The sequence below is a fragment of the Macrotis lagotis genome, chromosome X (assembly GCF_037893015.1).
Source record: "Macrotis lagotis isolate mMagLag1 chromosome X, bilby.v1.9.chrom.fasta, whole genome shotgun sequence".
NCBI lineage: Eukaryota > Metazoa > Chordata > Mammalia > Peramelemorphia > Peramelidae > Macrotis > Macrotis lagotis.
The window spans coordinates 641,829,411-641,850,904 of NC_133666.1; the positions used below are offsets into that span (position 1 = coordinate 641,829,411).

Genomic DNA, 21,494 nt, shown 5'->3' on the forward strand with positions numbered 1-21,494 from the left:
CCGGCCCTGTCAGGAGAACCTGAGTCCAAATTTGACCTCACATACTTAATAATTACCTAGCTGTATGGCCTTGGCTATTGCCTTGCAAAACAAACAAACAAATAATAAATAAATAAATAAAATGTCTGTTGATTAAATACATAAACAAAAAAGAGTTTGCAATTGGATATTCCCCAGATGCCTGAAGTTAGTACTGTTATATTCACCAAATTTTTCATGAATGCAAGATTCAAGCTCAGAAGGAAGCATAACCTTCATTGATCAGATTTTACCTTTCATTCCCCTTATAATAGGTGATCAGTAGAACACAAAAGACAAAATGCAGGCATCATCACTTTCTTCTCATGTGGACAGGATTGGAGAAACTCTGACCAGCTGGCTGAATCAAGATGAGATCCCCAAATGGTACTATGGAGACATATCCAGAGAGTGAGTTCTCTTCCCCTAGTGTCAGCAGAGTGGGGCAAGCAAAGGACCCCCTCCATCTTTCCAGAGTCAGAGAAAGCAGGCAACTAGAAATTCTGGGTATCCAATCAGTGGAGAAAGGCAGAAGTATAAGCCTGTATGAGTCTATGTTACTACTCCTAGCTCCAGGTCTCTGCTAGAATGCCATCGAACTTTTCCCTTTCCATGCATAGAAGAGAGCCCCAGGAAGAATTGCAATAAATAATGAAAATAGCTAATATTTCTATAGTACCTTAAAGTTTCCAAAGTGCTTACTATATAAATGAACACAGAATTTGGAGTCAGGAAGCTCTGAGTTCAAATCCTGCCTCAGATACTTACTAGCAGGGTAACCTAAGGAAAGTCACTTAACCTCTCTGTGTCTCAGTTTTCCCATGTGTAAAATAGTGATCATTTACAAGGTAACTGGGGAGTCTCAAATGAGTTAACATATAGAAAGTGCTTTCTAAGCCTTAAAAAGCTATATAAACCCAATTGTTGTTACTTGATCCTCACAACCCTATGAGGTAAGCACCATTAAGATTCCTATTTTGCAAATGAGCAAAGTGAGAAACAGAGAAGTTAATTGACTTGCCAAAGATTCACAGGGCTAATAAGTAGCTGAAGCAGAATTTAAACTTGGGTCTATTTGACTCTAACTCTCTCTCCATTATGAAACTTAGATGCTTAAGCCTCCATAAACCGAATTACTGAACTTTTGCCAGTGGGAACTACCTAGGAATTAAATCCTTTGGAAGAGTGTTTGCATCACTGCTGCTCATTAGGGTGCTTATCCATATTTGGTGTCTAACTGTCACTCAACTCTCACCTGTGATTTCAAGAATCTGTAACATGCAATGGTCACATTCCAGTATACTATCTTGGCAGATGGACTAAACTAGTTTGAGGGTCATTACCCTCAGATCTCAAACTCTGCTGAGACTGGAGGCTATCTACCTCAAACACATGAAGATTTCTCCTAGTGGAATGGGCAGATGAGAACCATTTGTTCCAACAGCCATGAAAATAACTGAAGTAGGTGCTGTGCTTACAGCTTGGAAAGACATCAAAGACACCAAGGTCATCCATTACATTCAAGCCATTAATAGTCATACTGACTTTTGTCCTGCCACTGAACTTTGATGCCTCTGGGAGAGAGAGAGTGAGACTAATGACTCTGTGCAACTCTACCTCACTTAAATATAATTCACTCAAAAGTCAAGACTTCACATTCTTCTTGGTGCCATTAGTCCCCTTTGAAATGAAGGGCAAATAACAAATTCTCTAGGGTTAACTGAAGTAGGCATTATAAGTCACCACATGGTCCAATGGTCCAATTATCAGATATTCTCTGTAAACCTTCCTTAGCATCATTTCTCCCTTATCAGCTCTATTCAGACATACATTCCAGAGCAAACTTCCTCACACTGTATCTTCCCCTTCCCTATCATTCTCATCAATACTTAGAACTTTAGAACTCTGTTCTCTGCTAAGTCTAACCTAATAAATTAATATCATGCTAAGTGTCCCTCTCTCTGAGGCTACAGTTATACAACTTAATAAAGACATGAAATGCCATAACCAGAAGCGTAATAATAGAATTTCAAGTACTGTGATCACCCAAAAATAAGAGATACTTTTGAACAGCAGAATTTTCAAAGTGCCTTTCCTTACAATATGTTGTTATCCTCCTGCACATGCACATGTCCTGTCATATTCCAAGTCCTGAAAAGTGATAGAATCATGAGGTGGCTCTGAGTCTTAGAGCCATTAAACTAGCAGCTGCTACAGAATATTATATAAGCAGAGCCTCAAAGCTAGAAGGGGACCCCCCCCCCCCAATAAGCATCTGATACAACCTGGATCTGAGCAGAAATATCAACTCCTATATCCTGTCAAGTAATAACCCAGCCTAAGGCAATGAGGGAGGGTGACAGGGATGCTTAGCCTAAAGAAAAGGAAACAAACTAATCAACTGCCCCCAATTAGACTGCTTGCATAAAGGGTCACATAAGGGAGGTTGCAGATGGACGGATAACTGATAGAACTTTCTCACAATTCAAACTTCCCAACAATACAATGAGGTAGTGAGTTCTGTCATCATAGTTTTTCCAATAGAGATTGCTTGATCAGTTGTTTTGCATGATGAATAGGAGATTCCAGAATTGACCAGGGCTAGACTTAATGATCTCTGAAGTTCCATATAATTTAGAGATGAAGGAGCCTTGGAGTGGGGCAGGAAGGGGGATTTGGAGGAAACCTAAGTTGGCAAAATTTTTTTAATGAGGAGAGGGAAGGTGCTGTCCTCCATGGAGAATTATTTGGAAATTTTCCCAGGGTTGGGAGAGGGGAGGTGATCTCTAAATGGGTAGACAAAGGTTTGAGTCCTGGGATCTGCCTTGGCATCATTTCAAGCTTGTATATATATATTGTTTTAGAGCTGCTGAAAATTTGCTCCAGAAGAAACCTCTGGGATGTTTCCTAGTACGTGCCAGCCAGAGACATGTGGGCTACACACTTTCCTACAGGTAAGTAGACAAAACTGGAAGGAGATCTGTCCCTTCCAAACCCACTGCGCTAAATAATAAACTGACAGTATCTAGTTTGAATCCAAAGACCTGAATTCAAATCCCAGTTCTTTCATTTATAATCTATGTGATTTTGGCAAAGCCATTTAATCCTTATTGACCTCATTTCTCCTGTTTGTAAAATGAGGAGCTTGGACTAAATTAAATGACTTGTAAGACCTTTCCCAGTTTAAAATTTATGATCTCTCATTCTGCAATATTTTCAATTATTTTCAGTTGTATAACATTCTTTGTTGCTGAATTTAGGATTTTTCTGGCAAAGATCCCAAAGTGGCTTGCCATTTCTTTCTCCAAATCTTTTTACAGATGAAAAACTGAAGCAAACAGGGTGAAGTGATTTGCCCAAGGTCACACATCTAGTATCTCTGAAATTGGAATTGAACTCATTAAGAGAAGTCTTCCAAATTATTCCAAATCAAGTGCTCTATCCACTTCACAAACTAGATGCTTACAAACCCATTAAAAAAAAAAAAAAAGGCTGAGTTTGACATATTCTCCTAAAGAAGGGATAGAAGGGAGAGGTAGGCCAGGAACAAATCCTTTTAATTTCTCATATTTGCATATGAAAGAACCTAGTCTGAATTAGTTATGAAATTAAAACTTTAAATTATGTGTGTAAATTTCTGGACCTATTCAAATGAAGAAAGTCTCATTAAAGTTCATGTGATCAACTTTTTAAACAACACAGAAATTCTGCCTCTTTTTGTATTCCCAGCACCTATCACAGTGCCTAGTCAGTAGTGGGTGCTTAATAAATGTTTACTAATTGATTAATTGAAATGAACATTCTTCCCTGAGAGTCCATGCCTCTAGAGAGTTCACTGGCCTCCAAAGACATGGTTCCACAATTTAACAGACATACATAGTATTTCTCTCATGGGTGCTTGCCTTGGTGCTTGCAAAGGTCTTCTCAAATACAAACACAATAAAGTAAAAACAAAAAAATAAAAACAGGAAAGAAAAATCAAATCTTCCTTCTTGGAGGGAAAGTCTCTTTCCATTAGGGGCTCAAACATGTATAATAAAGGTTTTGAAGTTGTTCAGAGGTCACCGTCTTACCTTAAGGATCAAACAAAATCATATTATCAATGTACTTAACACAGACCCTAGTACATAGTAGGTGTTATTAAAAGCTCATTCTCTTCTCCCCTTCAAGTGAAAAACCATGCTATCCTGAATGAAAATTCTTCAGATCGCTGCCACATAAAGGGCATCAGAACTCTGCAGCATCCAAGTAATTCCAACTAAAGACTGAACAAAATTTTCAATGAATGACTGAGCCTGCTCAACTCTGTGCTGTGTGCCAAAGATACAAATACAAATGCAAAAAAGTCCCTGCCCTCAAGAAGCTTATATTCTTTGTTTATTTTGGTTTGGTGTTTTGGGGGGGCAGAGGGGCTTTTTAACTTTATTTTTTCAAACTATTTTCTTTCCCTCCTAATGTCCCCCTCTCATTTAAAAAAGAAAAAGGAAACTCATAATAAATAAGCATAATCAAGCAAAACAAATTCTGCTTTGTCCATATCTAAAAATTATTTCCCCCATTCTATACCCTGAGTCTATCACTCCTATGATTTCAGGAGTTAGATAAATTCACAGTCTAATAATAGAATGACAACATCTGTGGAAGACTGGTAATGATGAAAGGATATCTTGATTTTATAAAGTTATAGGAGTAACTAATAGAGCCATTTTGTGATCCATCAATTCAGTTGTGTCCAACTCTCCATGATCCCATCTGGGCTTTTCTTGGCAGAGGTGCTAGAATGGTTTCCCTCTCCAGGGATCTGCTTTAGTGAATAGATAAGAACACAAATTTCAAACTTTAATTATTTATAATCAAGTACTTGATGGACAGTCTTGATTTCCTTGAAGTTTATGCTGATAATTGTTTCAGAAAAGCCCTTCTCCTCAGGTCCAGCTCTATAGAAATTATTTTTAAAAAATAAAGAACTGAGGGGCAGCTAGGTGGCGCAGTGGATAGGGCACCAGATCTGGAGTCAGGAGTACCTGAGTTCAAATCCGAACTCAGACACTTAATAATTACCTAGCTGTGTGGCCTTGGGCAAGCCACTTAACCCTATTTGCCTTGCAAAACTTAATAAAATAAAATAAAATAAAATAAAATATAAAATAAATTTAAAAAATAAAGAACTGGGTTCTGATTCATAGAACTGTCACTGATTTTGATTGGTTAATAAAACAGCCTTTTTCATTAGGAAATCTGCCTTCCCAGACCTTCCTCCCTTCTGGACTTTATCTTTTGCCTCTTCTTCTACTCTAACACTCATTGATTGACCACAGGCAGTTAGGTTACATGGTGGATAGAATACTAGTCCTGGAGTCAAGTGGAACTGAGCTCAAATCTAGCCTTAGACACTCAACATTTGATAGCTAGGTGACCCTGGGCAAGTCTCTTAATCCTGATTGCCTTGAATACAGGGTCATCTCTATTTGATGTGATCCAGATCTGATCACTGGATTCAAAGGAGAAAGTGAGGCTGGTGGCTTTAGCACAGCACCTGCCCATTCAAATCTAGTTCACCTGCTTGTTCACGACATCATCTACCTGAAGTCTTGGTTCTCTTCAAGAAGGAAGTACAAGGGCAGCTAGGTAGTACAGTGGATATGGCAAGGACCCTGGAGTCAGGAGGATCAGAGTTCAAATTCAACCTTAGACTCTTAATATTTACTTTGCCATGTGACCTTGAGCAAGTTACTTGCCCATATTACCCATTGCCTAGAGAAGGACAAACAGCAACAATGATTGGTAACTTGCCCATTATCTGGGCTCTGTTCGGCTCAGAGTGAATGTAAATAGCAATTATTTCTATTCCCAGAGGATATTCCCCTCCCATAATGATTTTTTCAAACTAGGTAAAAAAGACCATTCTCTGCTTCATTTTTTACCCAGCCTTAATCATTAAATGGACCTTGCCTTGGTCAAATTGAGACTTGAAAAAAATCTTAGATTAAAAAGGCCAAAAACTCCCACTGTAACCAGGACCATCTCCAGTCCTCCTGTTCCATTTTTGATCACTGGACCCAGATGGTTACAGAGGAGAAAGTGAGGTTGATGACTTTGCACAGCCTTCCCACATTTAAATTCCAATTCACTTGTATATCATGGCATGACCTCTCTAATGTCATAGTCCTCTTTGAGAATAAAGGACAAACAACAACAGCAATCTGCCTGGACTACAGAGATGCCAGGCCTGTGATCAAGGCAGGATAATTTTGATACATTCTCTGAGGAGAAGAAGACCAATCCTCTCTCATCTCCCAGATTTGGATTCAGAAGAGTCTGATTTCCCATTCCTATTCTCAGTCCTGAACTCTGAGATAGCTACTTCTCCCCAGTGACCCTCCACACACAGAAACTTGGAACTGACTCATGGTCTCTTTCTCTCAGAGCCAAGGACTGTTGCCGCCACTTCATGATTAAGCTTCTGCTAAATGGCTGCTTGGTGGTCCCTGGAGAAAAGGATGTTCATCCAACATTAGTGGACCTGGTGAGCTTCTACCAGAAAACTCCCTTCCAGCCCTTCCAGGAACTGCTAACTCTGCCATGTGGCCAGGTGAGGAGGAGAGAGCTCTAGGAAGGAGCCTTGCAGGGAGCCTTTGCCACCTCACTATCAGATAGGTGGAATTGCCCAGGGATATCCCTTCCCAGAAGCCAGAAGCATGAAAAATAGCCTACAAGTAGAATTCAGCCCAATGTTGTAGCCTGTCAAGAGCTCTTCAAATGCTGACTCTACCATACAATATCATAGCTCTCCTTCCCAGTCTTGGGTCAGCTTCAAATTTGATACATTTTTTTCTTCTAAATCATTAAAAAAAAAATTGTTAAACAGCAAAGGACCAAGCACAGATCCCTAAACCATTTGACTAGAGTCCTTCCAAATTGGTATGAAATCATTAATTTATTGTATTAGTCTCTTTGAGTACTGCCTTTCTCATTGAATAGATGTTTTATAAGTTATTTTTCTCTCTTGTAGTCTTTTTTCAAGGCAATCAAGATTTCCTCCATATAATACCACTATCTCTGGCATTTCATCATATCAAATCTGTTGTTTCCCCTCTCTCAAGTCAAGTGAAGCTTGATAGTTTAATGGTTTCCTATCATCAAGCAGTCCAGAGTTTACTGAGAATAGATAGCCCAACCTCTCCTGCCTTCATTTTTCCCTTTACTAATTTCTGGACCATCCATATGTATACAGCACTATCTGGGAGAGTTTCTTTTCTTCATGCTAAAGTGTCATCACCATGGATTTTGCCCTGTCAAACTCTTCTCTGATCTTTACAAATAGTCTAAAATTGTGCTATCAAGATTCTGTGATTTCAGACTATGCAAGAGATCAAATGTAGATCATTTGAGTCTTTCCATTGGTCTCCTTTGTTTATTTCTGACAGTCACCAGTCACCATTTTAATATTTCTATTGTATGTCCTCCAGTTCAGGGCTCCAACAGTTTTTCTCCAGACAGGTGTGATAGCTCTTCTAAAAACATCCTACCTTGTCATTCATGAGCATTGGCTCATACCCAATCTTCTCTCAGTTTCCAGATGTCTTCCCCTTAGATCCATGATTCATGACATCTTCAGAAAATTCCTCCCATCGAAGGAGACTCTTTTTTTTTTGCAAGGCAATGGGGTTAAGTGGCTTGCCCAAGGCCACACAGCTAGGTAATTATTAAGTGTCTGAGGCTGGATTTGAACTCAGGTACTCCTGACTCCAGGGCCAGTGCTCTATCCACTGTGCCACCTAGCCACCCCTTACTCATTTATTTTCAGCTCACTCATTTACCTCCTAGGAGAGGTGAATCACGCACAGATATATCAAGGAATGGTGTCCCAAGTTTTAAAGTACATGTTAATATGAAAGGCCTCTTGGAAGGTTTCAAGGTCAATGCTTCCCATCAGCATTTTAAAGATTTAATAGAAGGTTATTGCAGGGCCCCACAGCTCTGGCAGTCCAGACCTTGGGAGTCTCTGGCCTGGCTCTGGCAACTGCTCACTCTATGTCCAGCAAAGGCAGTATCCCTTCTTATGAGGAGCAGGTTATTGGCTTGAAGAGAGAGACTACAATGGCTACAAGGAATGATTTGGATCCATACAATATGCTAGCCCCAAAGGCAGCTCCAAGTACTGAGGAGGAGCCCAACCTGGTCCTTTCCATCACTGACAAGTGAATAGTGGGTTATATCCATGAAGAGTGCAGGCATCTGGTTCTGACTTCACAAAGGCAAGACACAGCATTGCCCTAACTGTGGAACCCACTACAAGTTGGTACCCCACCAGTTGAGCCACTAAGCCCCTAGAATGGTTTACTTGAGATATGTTGTAATGTTTTCTGACAAGCCATTTCCCTGGTTCTCCCTTTAAAAAAAAAAAGATTTAATAGCCATTCTCTTAATTTAACTAAAATCATAATCAATCTTACATAGAAATACAATAAATAATATATGCTTAAGCACTTAATGTTACCTTTCCATTTGGTCTCCCTGCCTTATGTCTCTCCCTTCTCTAATCCATACTTGACTCACTAGCAAAGTGATTCTTCTAAAACATGGGCTTGATCATATCATCCTCTATTCTAAAACTCTGATGACTCCTCTTACCTCCAGGATATACTATAAGATGCTGGGTCATTTTAGTGATGACCCCATGGAAAAGATACAGGAGTAGTTGAGTCATTTTAGTTGTGTTTAATTCTTCATGACCCCATTTGGGGGGTTTTTAAACCAAAAAAATAAATGGAGTGGCTTGCCATTTCCTTCCTTGGCTTGTTTTTTATAGGTGAGAAAACTGAGGCAAATAGGGTTAAGCGACTTGCCCAGGCTTACCTAGGTAGTAAATATCTTAGGCTAGATTTGAACTCAGGTCTTCCTGACTCCAGGGTCAGCACTCTATACACTATACCACCTCATTGCCCCCAAATATATGATACCTAGGCATTTAAATCCCTCATAACCTGGTCTTTTTCTTTCCTTCTCAGTGTTCTTATATTCTATTCCCCTCTACTTTATCAACCAATGATAATGAACTTCTTGTTGAGGCTCTAACATAACACTCTATTCTTTCAACTCAGTGCCTTCCTCTGGAATGAACTTTCTCCTTCCATTCACTTCTTAGGTTCCCTGTCCTCCTTCAAGTCTCAGCTCAAATCCCACCTGCTTCAGGTCTTTCTAACCTCCCTCCCACACCTCCTATTACTTGCCCGCTGAGATATTACCTTGCATCTACTCTGTTTCCATCTGATAAATATCCAGTTACTCTCATATATGTCTCTTCCATCAGAATATGAGCTCCTTGAAGGCAAAGGCTGTATTTTTGCCCTTTTTTGGTATCTTTGGTGCTTACCTGATATAGAGGAAGAGCTTAATAATTGCTGATTAATGAGTTAACAAGGACCCTAAGATCTCCTTATGTGGTCACTTTGAGACTCTGATTAGAAATGCACTATGCTTTGTATTTTAAGATTCTATGGTTCTATGTTTCAGAATCTTATGATTCATGCTTTAGTTGCCTTACATACAAAACCCCTTTAGATTTATCTCCTAAATAAGTTCTGGTCTCAATTCCCTGTCTTTTCATCTAAGTTTCTTTGTGGACATGGAGTCAGGAAGAACTGAATATGATCCTGCCTCAGACATTTAATAGCTGTGTGAATCACTGAATAAATCACTTTACCACTCTGGGTCTCAGTTTCTTCTTCTGTAAAATAGAGATAATAACATCATCTACATCCTAGGGTTATCTTGAGGGTCAAATAAGATGATCTACATAAAATATTTCACAAACCTCAAAGTGCTAGCTATTAGCATTATTTACTTGGTCCGTGTTAATATGTTCAATTGGTGGACCTTGAAGGCAAAGAAACATGTCATTTTTGCATTATTATTCCTTCATGTGCCTTATATAGTACATAATAACCTACCAATAAAGATTTAATTTAATTAAACTTAATTTTAATTTAAAACTAGTCTTTATTAAACACTCTGACAATTACTGTGAGACAAACACAAAAATGAAACTGCCCCTACTTTCAAGGAGCTTACATCTTTCACAAAATCTCATATTGAAGGAATGGAAAGGCATGTTTTTTTTTCTTTCCAGGAGAATGAGAACAGTGAGGATACCTCCCTTTACTCCAACATGGCAGTGGATGAAAAAACCGGAGCAGTGGACAGTTCATCTTCCTACAAGCCCAAGTCTAGCCCATCTCTTCCCTACACTGTAAGACATCTTTCCTCAGGAATGTCCTGCAGCATTGGCTCCTTCAATAACTATATAGAGAAGACAGAGAAAAATGATTCAAGTGATAGTTAGGAAAGTTCAGGAACAACTAGATTGAAAGATCCACAATCAGTGAACCAACATCAACCTGGAGGATGGTCCCAAATGAATGAAAAATCTCAGAATCTCAGAACTGAGAGAGTCTTCAGAGACTACGGGGTCTGACCTAACTAGCTGTGGGACTTTGGGCAAGTCACTGATTGCCCTGGAGGGAAAAAAAACTATTCCACACATCCAAAATAATGTTTCTCTCTGCCAATTCCTACCTAGTGTTCTTGGTTTATACCCATCTAGATCATTTATTTTTGGTCCTATTCCAGTCAATGGAACACTGAAAAACATAATGAAAGTTAAAGATATGGGTTCAAATGAAGTACCCACCTATCCTAACTCTGTGGTCCTATGAACATTGCTATCAATGATTTGGAAGAAAGTATAGGCCAATTTGTAGAAGATATAAAATAGGAAGAGATCTCTAACACATTGAATGACAGAATAACCTCCAAAAAATAACGTTAGCACTGATATAGTGCTATGAGGTTTTACAGAGGACTAAACAAATATATAGGCAACTAGGTGATGTAGTAGATAAAGCACAGACCTAGAGTCAAGAAGAACTGAGTTCAGGGGAGGCTAGGTGGTGCAGTGGATAGAGCACCAGCCCTGGAGTCAGGAGTACCTGAGTTCAAATCTGGTCTCAGACACTTAATAATTACCTAGCTGTGTGGCCTTGGGTAAACCATTTAACCCCATTGCCCTGCAAAAAAAAACTGAGTTCAGATCCAACCATAGACATTTACTAGTTGTGTGAACCTAGAAAAGTCACTTAACTCTATTTGCCTCAGTTTCCTTAGCTGTAAAATGAACTGGAGAAGGACATGGCAAAGCATTCCAGTATCTTTGCCAAGAAAACCCCAAACAGTATTACAAATAGTTGGACACAGCTAAAAATGGCTAAACAACAAACACAAATCTTATCTAATTTGATATTCACAACAACTCTGGAAGCTGTCCTCATGATTTCATTGAGAAAACTAAGGCAAAGAAAAGTTAAAGGGTCACATAGTTAATGTCTGAGGGTTAAAACTAAGGTTTTCTGTCGGGAAGTAATATAATACTCGATCCACTAATACTATCTGGTTGTCTGCAGAACAGATCTGGATAGTCTCAGAAGATGATTTAAAACTAGTAGGATAAAATTTTCAGAGACAGTCCTTCTTTGGGGCGGCTAGGTGGTGCAGTGGATAAAGCACCAGCCCTGGAGTCAGGAGTACCTGGGTTCAAATCCGGTCTCAGACACTTAATAATTACTAGCTGTGTGGCCCTGGGCAAGCCACTTAACCCCATTTGCCTTACAAAAACTTTAAAAAAAAAGAAAGTCCTTCTTTCTGGAAAAAAATCCATTTCAAAATTTTACAATCCCAGCTGTGGCACTTGACTCCAAATATAGTACCTCTCTAATTCAAGACCCCCTTGCTTCTCAAAGATTTTGGCATTCCAAAAATTAAATCCACTCTCAAAAGCTCAAGTAATCCCCATTATGGAGGACTTTCAGAATAACATGCTGCCAATTCTGAGTCACACTACTAAGGAGTTCAAAATTAGTTTTAACCACATTCTGGAACTGCAGGACTTAGAACTGAAGTCAAGAAATCACCCAAGCATTTATTAAATGCCCACTCTGAACTAGATATTGTGCTACTCTCAAGATTTATAATAACAAGCAACAACAACTGACATATATGATGTTTTAGGATATATGTAAACAATTTAAGATTTTATATATGTATATATATATATATCACTCTTGTCATTATTGAAATTGATGGATTGAGGCAATTAAATCCAATATAATCATGTATTAGCAAGGCTAACAACTGACAATCACTCAGATCTAAGACCTCCTTAATAGAGACAAGGACACCATTTGGCAGTTTCTGAAGCATTCTTATAGTCAATAATGAGAAACCAATCAATTTACATAATCTTGAGTAACATGGGCATTCTCTCTTCTGATTGGCTGAGTTTTTATAAATCCTGTGATTATTACATGAATATCCTGAAACATTCTGTGGTTACTTCAAGAACATAACTCAAGATAATAGAACATTTTGTGCTTAGTTCCCATTACCTTAGTTTCCCAGAATTGTCTCAACATCTTGATTCTCCATGATTTAAATCAAAGCAAAAAAAGGGGATAATCACAAAATGAAAAGGACTAAAAAAGAATGGAGTTATAGATTTCACATTAATTAGATATTTTATTGTTTAGTAATTTCAAACTTTTCATGATTCCATTTGAGGTTTTCTTGGCAGAGATACTGGAGTGGTTTGGCATTGCCTTCCTCCAGCTCATTTTCCAGATGAGGAGACTGAGGCAATCAAGGTTAAATGACTTGCCCAGGGGTTACATAGCAAGTAAGTGTCTGAGGCTATATTTGAACCCTGAACAATGAATCTTCCTGACTCCAAGCCCCACCATTCTTTCCACTGCACCACCTAACTGCCACACAATCATAGACACAGACATAGACATATAAGTCACAACAAGCCAGCCTTTGAGGTGAGTACTACAGTTCTTATTTATTCCCATTTCACAGATGAGGAAACTGAGGCTTGGGGTAGCTTCATGAATTCTTTACCATTTTTGTGAGTCCAGGGACCCCCTTGCAGTTCAGTGAAACCTATGGACTCTTTCTCTGAATAATATTTTTCAAATTCAGGAAATCTATTATATTGAAATACAGTCATCAACAAAAAATTTTGTTTAACAAATTCATGGTTCCCAGGTGAAGAATCCATTTTAAGTGATTTGCCCAAGGTCACATAGTTAGTAAAAATCACATGGAGAGGGAGGGGAAAAAGGGTTGATGAACAAGTTGATGAACACTTTGACTGAACCCTTCACAATCTTTTGATTTAGACCTCTCTGCCATGCCCAATCTATATAAGAATCATAGTCTACATTTTTGCTCTTGCCCACATTAAAACTCACTTCCCGCTTTTCATGCCCCTTTTGCCACTTCTTACTTTGATTTAAATCTTTAAGTCTTTGAGGTGCCCTTATAAAAATGTATTATTTGGCCATTAGTCTCCTTCAAAATATTGGATCAGGGGAAGTTAGGTAGTGAAGTAGATAGAGTGCTGGCCCAAGAATTAGGAACCTGAGTTCAAATCCAGCATCAGATATTTACTATTTGTGTGATCCTGGGCAAGTCACTTAATCATGATTGCCTCCAAAAAATAAAACATCATAGAGAATTTTGTTGGACTGAACTATAGAATTTTTAGATCTAGAAAGAAACTCAGAACATAGATCACAGAATTATCAGAGGGAATCTTAGAACCTAAACTTAGACTATCAGAGCTTTGATTCCCCTCTTTTTACAGTCAAGGAGACAGACCCAGAGAAAAGAAAATTATTTGCCCAAGGTCACAAAGTTAGTTCATGGGAAAACTGGGTCTAGAATTTAGGTTTTCTGAATCCTAGCTCTGTTTTTGTTTTTTTTTTTAGGGAAGATCCAAGAAGGGACATTTCAATGGGGTATCCTAATGAAGGATACTGAGCCACACTAAATTCCTGTGTCAGGGATGAATGCTTAAGGGGGGTGGGGGCATGGAAAAATATAGCCCAGAGTAATGGGTCCACTGACACTGAGCTCTGTTTACAGGTATCCCCAAAACCCATATCACTACCTCAGAAAAGAATGACAGAGATGCCCCAAACTGACAGACCAAACTCATCTCAGACATGGATGAAACCTTCAGAGCAATCACCAGCCCCAGGTCATGCCCAGAGGGCAGAGAAGACTTCACTGAATGATGTCCCACAAAAAATCTGGGAGAATCTTAAGACTGGGAAGAAGATAACAGAGCAAATAAAAAGTCACCTCCCAAATGTGAAGATCCTCTTCCCATCTTCACCAAAACATGTAAAGAATCAAGCCAGGGGGGCTTCAGACCTAGTGGGAGATGAATCTGCCACCCAAATGGAATATAGCTATCCAGAAAGGGAAGACAAGAACTCTCCCAATATCTATACAGATCCATTTGAAAGAGATCCACTTCCAGAACACTCCTTTCACTCCGAGTCTCAAGAACTCTGCCTGCCTCTGAGGAAATCAGTTGGGACATCAATTTCCCCCATTTCAGCTTCGAAGGAAGTCATCTTCCCTGGCCCTAGAAGGGGGGTGATTTTAGAAACTACATACCAAGGCAGTCCCAAGTCAGCAGGTGATAATCTATACTCTTTCTCTGAAGAGTACCATCCACCTCCACCCTTTGCACCTGGGTTCTGAGAAGCCTGAAGGAAACAGAGGGTCACTCACAATGGTAGGTGCTCCAGGTATGGTCTAGATGATATGACAGGTCCTATATCCAGAGCATGGTGTTCAGTTCTGGGTACCCATTTGCAGATAGACATCAATAAGCTCAAGAGAATCCAAAGGGGCATAACTTAGTTGGTTAGGAATCCAGAAATCTAACAATACAAGAATCGGTTGATGTATCTAAGGAATTTTAACCTGGAAAAAGAGACTTAGGGGGATATTAAATTTCTGTCTCCAAATATATGAAAGATTTTCATAGCAAAGAGGCAATAATCATTTTGTTTGACCCTTGAGAGCAGAACTTTGATCATTGGGAGAAAGAAACAGAAAGGCAGATATGGAGTCCCTATAAAAAAAAAGACCTGAGTTCAGAATTTAAGTTCAGAATTTAACATATCCTAACTGTGTAACCTTGGGTGAGTCACAACAGATCAAATTCTAGACACTAAAATTATCAGTTCCAGAAAAGGTGTAAATCCATATGAGTAGCGGGAGTTTCCTCAACTGGAAGTTTCCTTTAACAGTGAAATTACAGGTTCTGTTTCTATTCCCATAAAAGATGTTTCTAATATTAGAATTATCCAACCATGGAAAAGGCTACTTTGGATGCCCATCACTGACTGTCTTCAAATAGACACTGGTTAGCCACAGTGTTGGGATGTTGGATTTACTTCTCAATGCACATGTTATATTTCCTCCACTAGAACATTAAGTTGCTTGAAGGCAGGAACTATTTCCTTTTTAGATGCTGTAGTAGATTGAACTCTGAACCTGAAGTCAAGAAGAACTGAGTTTAAATCCAGCCTTGGGTACTTATTAGTTGACCCTGAGCAAATCACAGATGTCTGCCTCAGTTTCCTCATTGATAAATCAAGGATAATAATTGTACCTACCTCACAGGGCTGTTGTGAGTAGCAAAACAGATATTTGTAAAGTGCTTAACCTAGTGTCTGACATATAAATGCTTGTTTCCTTCTTTCCTTTCTGTCCTTGTATCCCCAGTATAGTGTTCTACATGTTATAGGAATTTAATAAATATTTTAAAAATAGAATTGTAAAGTGAATTATTGCATGGGATGGAAGTTTAAGCCACATGATCTTCATAGTCACTTCCACTTATTAGAATCTATGATTTCATAGTCTTGGGGTAGGGGGGAGATATAGAAAAGTAGAATCCTGAGTGTGCTGACTTTCTGTTGCTCCCTACACCCAGCACCAAGAAATTTAAACATATATGCTAAAGCTACCTAAGAACTAGAAAAAATTTACATAAAGAATTCAAAAAATCAACTTATATTCTGATTTTCCACTCACTCAAATATGGTGATATTTTTGTTTTGAGGGAGTTTTTAAAATTTTTTTTTCCTGAAGTTAAAAACTAGTGTCTCTACTCTGCTTAAACAGAATTCATGTGTCAGACCCCCCGGATTAACTGGAACTGCTTCAGTACTCTTCTTTTAGGAGAAAGGAACACATGAAAGGCCTGAGATATTAGTGGAAACAGGTGATCAATGTTGCTTACCCCACTGAAGCAGAGTAAAGATGTCATGCCTCTGCTTTTCAACAGGTAGGACTATAATTAGCAAGAAAGTGACAAAATGGTGCTGGTTTATCTTGGACTGAGTTTGTGCAAAATGAATAAGCTCAGAAAGGTGCAGCAAAAGCTCTTTCCCCTCTGTAAATAATTGCTGTAGTGGAAAACAGGATTGATTTGGAGTCAGAAGAAGAAGGTTCAAATCTTGGAACCCATAATCCTGGAGGTTCATTCTATGCTTTTTCTAATCCTTAATTTCCTCAACCTGTAAAATGACAGACAGGTGGGAGAAAGAAGAGAGGTAGACCAGCTGGTTTCCAATTAACTAATCCATGAATTTTATGATCTGGTCATAATGAATTAAGGGGATTTAAAGCAGATCAGGGATTGAAGTATCTGTTCAAAATGACTCAATTGGGGCGGCTAGGTGGAGCAGTGGATAGAGCACTGGTCCTAGAGTCAGGAGTACCTGAGTTCAAATCTGAACTCAGACACTTAATAATTACCTAGCTGTGTGGCCTTGGGCAAGCCACTTAACCCCATTTGCCTTGCCAAAGCCTAAAAAAAAAAAAAAACTCAATCAATTTTCTAAGTACTTTGAATGTTGTAATGGAAAGCAATTCTGACTCCTCAGGGACAGATTGAGTGGAGAGGAGTATCTTTAACACGTCATCCAGAGATGGGTATTCAGGGGACCAGGATTGAGAGAGGTCATGCCATACAACTAGCTTTTGTCTAACAAAGACTTCAAGCAGAGCTTCTTAAAAACATTTTGATAATTTTATTTCAATACACTTGGTTTCCTTTGTAATCTGATAAATTTTATTTATCCATTTAAAATGTATCTTTCTGAAAAAATCCATCGATTTCTTGTTGGCCACAAGACACCATAACACAAATGTCTCAAGATGGATAGGATGGCTAGCCTTAAATATCTATCATGGTTTCAAGAGATAGATCAAGACTATTGTCTTTAGGTGTAACTTCCTTCCCCTAAGTAACTATATGGCCAAGACAAAGAAGTCATAGAAGAGGCCTGTGAGCCTCAATAGAATGGACCTTCCATGTTTCTCCTGGCAAGATGGCAGACAGTGGAGGATTCTGTGACAGAAAGTAGAACTGAGATTTGTAGTGTGGAAAAGCATGATGGAGAGCAGGGAAAAATGTATGCAATCAGGTTGCATAGTGCCAACAAACTAGAGAACAGACTGTGGTTGATGACAATATGCAATTGTAGTCTAGATCATTCTTCCCTTCTGCTTCTCTGGAGCTGGCAAAACCCCAGAGATGTAGGAGTGGTAAACCAATTAGAGAATTTCTTCTGTGTTAGTAATCTCTGAGATATTCATAATGCAGATTGCTTTGAATGCAGAGAGACACTAAATAAGGAAATGAACCAGTAGCACTGAGAGGTGAAAGTTGGTATTTGTTTAGGTAGTGACCTACAGGACCAAACTCTGGTACAAGCCTTACCTGACTCCATGAGGGGAAAACCACTGGGAGCTGGTTTTCTATATAAAAAGAATGGGCTGCCTCAGAAGGCTTATTATCAGAGTTCAAGTAAAGATCATGTGTGGGGCATACTGTAAAAGAGATTTATATACAAATGTAGTTTGAACTAGATGATCACTGAGATCTGCTTCCAATTTTGAGAAATTATGAATAAGAATAACTTTAGGGATGTCCTCCCCACCTACTGCCCAAGTAATATCCTGGTTCATGGTAGTATTGTGGTTATTCTTGAGCAGTAATGTCCAACTCTTCATGACTCAGTGAACCATAGCACGCCAGTACTCTCCATGGGCTTTTCTTGGCAAAGATACTGGAGAAGTTTTCAATTTCATTCTCCAGTGGATTAAGGCAGACAAAGGTTAAGTGACTTACTCAAGGTCACAGAGCTAGTAAGTGTCTAAGATCATATCTGAACTCAGATCTTCCTGATATTGGACCCAGTTCTCTATCCACTAGTCATTTAGCTCCTTCTTATTAATATTTGTGCTACTATACTATTGGTATTTAAATTCACAACTCTTAACCCCTTCCAATATACATCTTTATACTAATGCAAACCTGATGACAGATTAATTAAAAACAAAGATATTTAATTCTGCAACCCATTGCCCAGATTTTCCCAAGATTCTAGGCTCACATGAACTAGCATTAAGTCCTGAGGACTGATCTTAACAAGTCATTGTTTTTCATGGGGTCATTGTCCCCTACTTGGAAATTTCCCACAAAATCTCCATAAATGCTTATAGAATAGTTTGTCTCTAGGTTTCCTGATCTATGGGTGAAAGAGGTTCTTAGCTCCTTTACAAGGACACTAAATGTTTATCAGGTACCAGAAAGTCTGTTGTATACCACAGAAAATTCACAAAATGTAAAGAATTTCCAGGAGCCTATAAAGAGATATCAAAATGTATGAAACACTCAAAAACTCAACTCTCCACAGAAGAGAACTAAACTGGAGGGGGGGTAGCAATCGCTTTTAGGGAGACCCTTGGACTAATTGGTGAGTTCCTCTTTCCCAGAGAATCCTACACAGTCTACTCAAGAAGGCAAACATACTTTGGAGGCTACTGATTCCCCCTTCCCATTAGAACTGGATTGTTCAGTAACTTGAGTTTTCATTCTCCAAGGATGCTGTGCAGGAATGTGAAAATGATCTTCTTTCTCCAAGGAGCAAGCTCCATCAGAACATCTCTTCTCTATAGGAGGTCTCATTCTTAAATTCACAAAACTGGAGTTACCAAGAAGGCCATTCCCCAAAGTTGGTGCTAATCAGGAAATTTCCCATTTCTGGTTAGAAAGCTAGATTCTGAGATCAAACTGATAAGAGAACTAAAAAGTATCTTTCCTCCACACAAGAGTTGGGGATTCACAAACATTGTCTAGGAACTCTGCTCTCAAGTACGTACCTACCACTACTACACATTTCTGCTGCCACTTGCTATTACTGCCCCGACGTAAAGGAACCATGGATGGGTACAGGTTCTCTCTCCACATCACCCTCAGCTTCTAAACACATCTGCTCTGCTTTATACTGATCTGTCTTCTTGGAGTTCCAAAAATCAAGAATGGGAATGAGTTGACCTCGAAACTTTCTTTTATAGAGTCAAGACATGAGTCTATCACCTGATCCAATTATCCTTAAAACAGTCTACTATTAAAAATCTGAAGATTAAAGTGTCCGCATTCATGCCTACCTGTCCATTGAGAAGAGCTCCTCAAATATCTATTTGAGGTCCAAATGCTATAAACTTATCTAGTTAACTAATAAACTCTTCAAATTGCTTAGGGACTTCCCTAATCAATCCCTCTTGCAATTAAAAGAGAAAGACAATATTATTACAAGGTCTTACACTCTTGGTACCCAGTCCCAAAGAGTTACTCCACAGATATACCTCCTGGGCAGGTTAATTGAGTCCCAATTTGCCCTCCTGTCTCCCCTGATACAGGAGGGGGAGGTATACATCAATTTACTTGGAGAAAAGTGATAAAGCACATCTGATTCTCAAATGACAAGATGAGAACATTGTATTTCTCTTAAATACAACAGTATCAGCTTTGGCAACCTGAGAAAAATGAACCTTAGTCTATTGTGGTCACCAAAAAGACTTACTTGAGAAAAATGAACCTAAGTCTGCTTATGATAATTCACTCATTCTTGGGGCGGCTAGGTGGCGCAGTGGATAAAGCACCGGCCCTAGAGTCAGGAGTACCTGGGTTCAAATCCAGTCTCAGACACTTAATAATTACCTAGCTGTGTGGCCTTGGGCAAGCCACTTAACCCCATTTGCCTTAGAAAAACCTAAAAAATAAACAAACAAATAAATAAAAAATAAATGATAATTCTCTCATTCTAGTCCTGACTTCTTTGAGACTGCAACCACTTCTGCAAGCCAGACTAACCCCAGAAAAGAGAAGAGAGGTCTAGAAATGGCTGCCATTTTTTCTTACTTCTCATCTTCATTACTTTAGTCTCCTTCTTTCCTAAGACTTCTCAATCTTTTAAACTGTGCATCCCATAAGTACCCAAGTCAAGTTTGCTTTAGGTGATATTATTAGACTATGGAGCCCAAGCTTCTGAATTATGTGTTCCAAAGATAATTTCCTTTAATAAACAAGGCTGACTCAACCCCAAACACTATGGGAATATGAGTCCCATACACTCCCTTACACAAGGAAAAACTTCAAAACAATTAGAGCAATTCAGAAATAGAACAAGTTTCTTTGAAGGCTAATGAGTTCTCCATCACTGATGATACTCAAGAGGAATATGGATGACCACTCATCTTAAATTGTGAAGAAGAGTTTAATTATCTTTATGCAAGCAGGACTAGATAACTTCTGAAGCCCCTTCCAGTTTTATAATTCTTTCACTCTATGCAAACTTTGAGAGTAGGAATTGCTCTATTCTTTTGAACAGCAGAAGTTAAGTAATTTGCACAGGGTCACAAAACTCATAAATGTCTGAGCCCACATTTGAATTCAGAGCTTCCTTACTCCTGCCCCAAACTTTATCCATTGAGTCACCTAGATGACACATAGTGGGTACTTAATAAATAATAAATCAATCAACCACCACATGGCCCAGTGGCTAAGTGGTGCACTGAACCTAGAATCATGAAGACCTAAGTTCAAATCCAGCTTCAGATACTTATCAGCTGTATGACCTTGGCCAAATCACTTAGATTGTCTATATTAGCTTTATCTGGAAAATGTGGATATTAATAGCACCTCCTACCCAGAGTTGCTGTAGCAAATTAGTCCAGTTGAAGGGATAGTGTGTGGAAATAAATCTCTAGGTGACTCCACCCCAGGAAGTGAAAGCTGCTTGTTGACTATATTCTACAGGTCTTGGTGGCAGAAGATGATCAATAAGGAAAGATACCTCGACAGTTCTGAAGCCACAAGAGATGCTTTTCAGTATGGTAAGGGCTAAGAGGGATCAGTCCAATGTTAGAGAGTGGAGCTTAGGGGAAACAGGCAGTTTTCAGGGGACCGAAACTTAACCAAAATGTTTTCAGAAGACTTAGGTTCATTTTTCTCAAGTAAATGTGCTTGGTGAGCACAATATATATTTAATTAAGCTCCCAAGAATATAAAACTGTATTTTCATGTGTCCTCTACTGTTTTCCCAATGTGGAAAGTGATAATTAGGAATCATCATCATGGTCTTGTTTCTCTGGGGCCATGGAAATAGCCAACTCAGAGGACTGGGGTACTACTAATTAACTGAGAGGACTTGCCTTTGTTGTAAAGGAAGCCCCTACTCCCACTTGAAAGCAACCCCTGATCA

General features: G+C 39.0%; 2 protein-coding genes across 7 annotated transcripts in view; one reads left to right on the forward strand and one right to left on the reverse strand.

The window, feature by feature from the left end:
• The window catches only part of HSH2D (hematopoietic SH2 domain containing), a 29,012-nt gene extending 13,108 nt beyond the window's left edge, over nt 1-15,904 (forward strand). The window contains exons 2-6 of one of the 3 annotated variants that reach the window (XM_074204365.1): nt 294-429; nt 2,883-2,972; nt 6,445-6,610; nt 10,151-10,270; nt 14,002-15,904. In XM_074204365.1, the coding sequence (XP_074060466.1) occupies nt 320-429; nt 2,883-2,972; nt 6,445-6,610; nt 10,151-10,270; nt 14,002-14,628 (1,113 nt within the window). In that variant the 5' untranslated portion in view covers nt 294-319 and the 3' untranslated portion in view covers nt 14,629-15,904. The remainder of the gene's footprint in view (nt 1-293; nt 430-2,882; nt 2,973-6,444; nt 6,611-10,150; nt 10,271-14,001) is intronic. The other 2 variants (XM_074204366.1, XM_074204367.1) reach the window with 2 other exon arrangements.
• Nucleotides 9,954-21,494, reverse strand: part of CIB3 (calcium and integrin binding family member 3) — a 37,902-nt gene continuing 26,361 nt past the window's right edge. For all 4 annotated transcript variants that reach the window (XR_012472058.1, XR_012472056.1, XR_012472055.1 and 1 more), the window contains one exon: nt 9,954-10,320. The gene's annotated coding sequence lies outside the window, so the exon portion shown is untranslated. The remainder of the gene's footprint in view (nt 10,321-21,494) is intronic.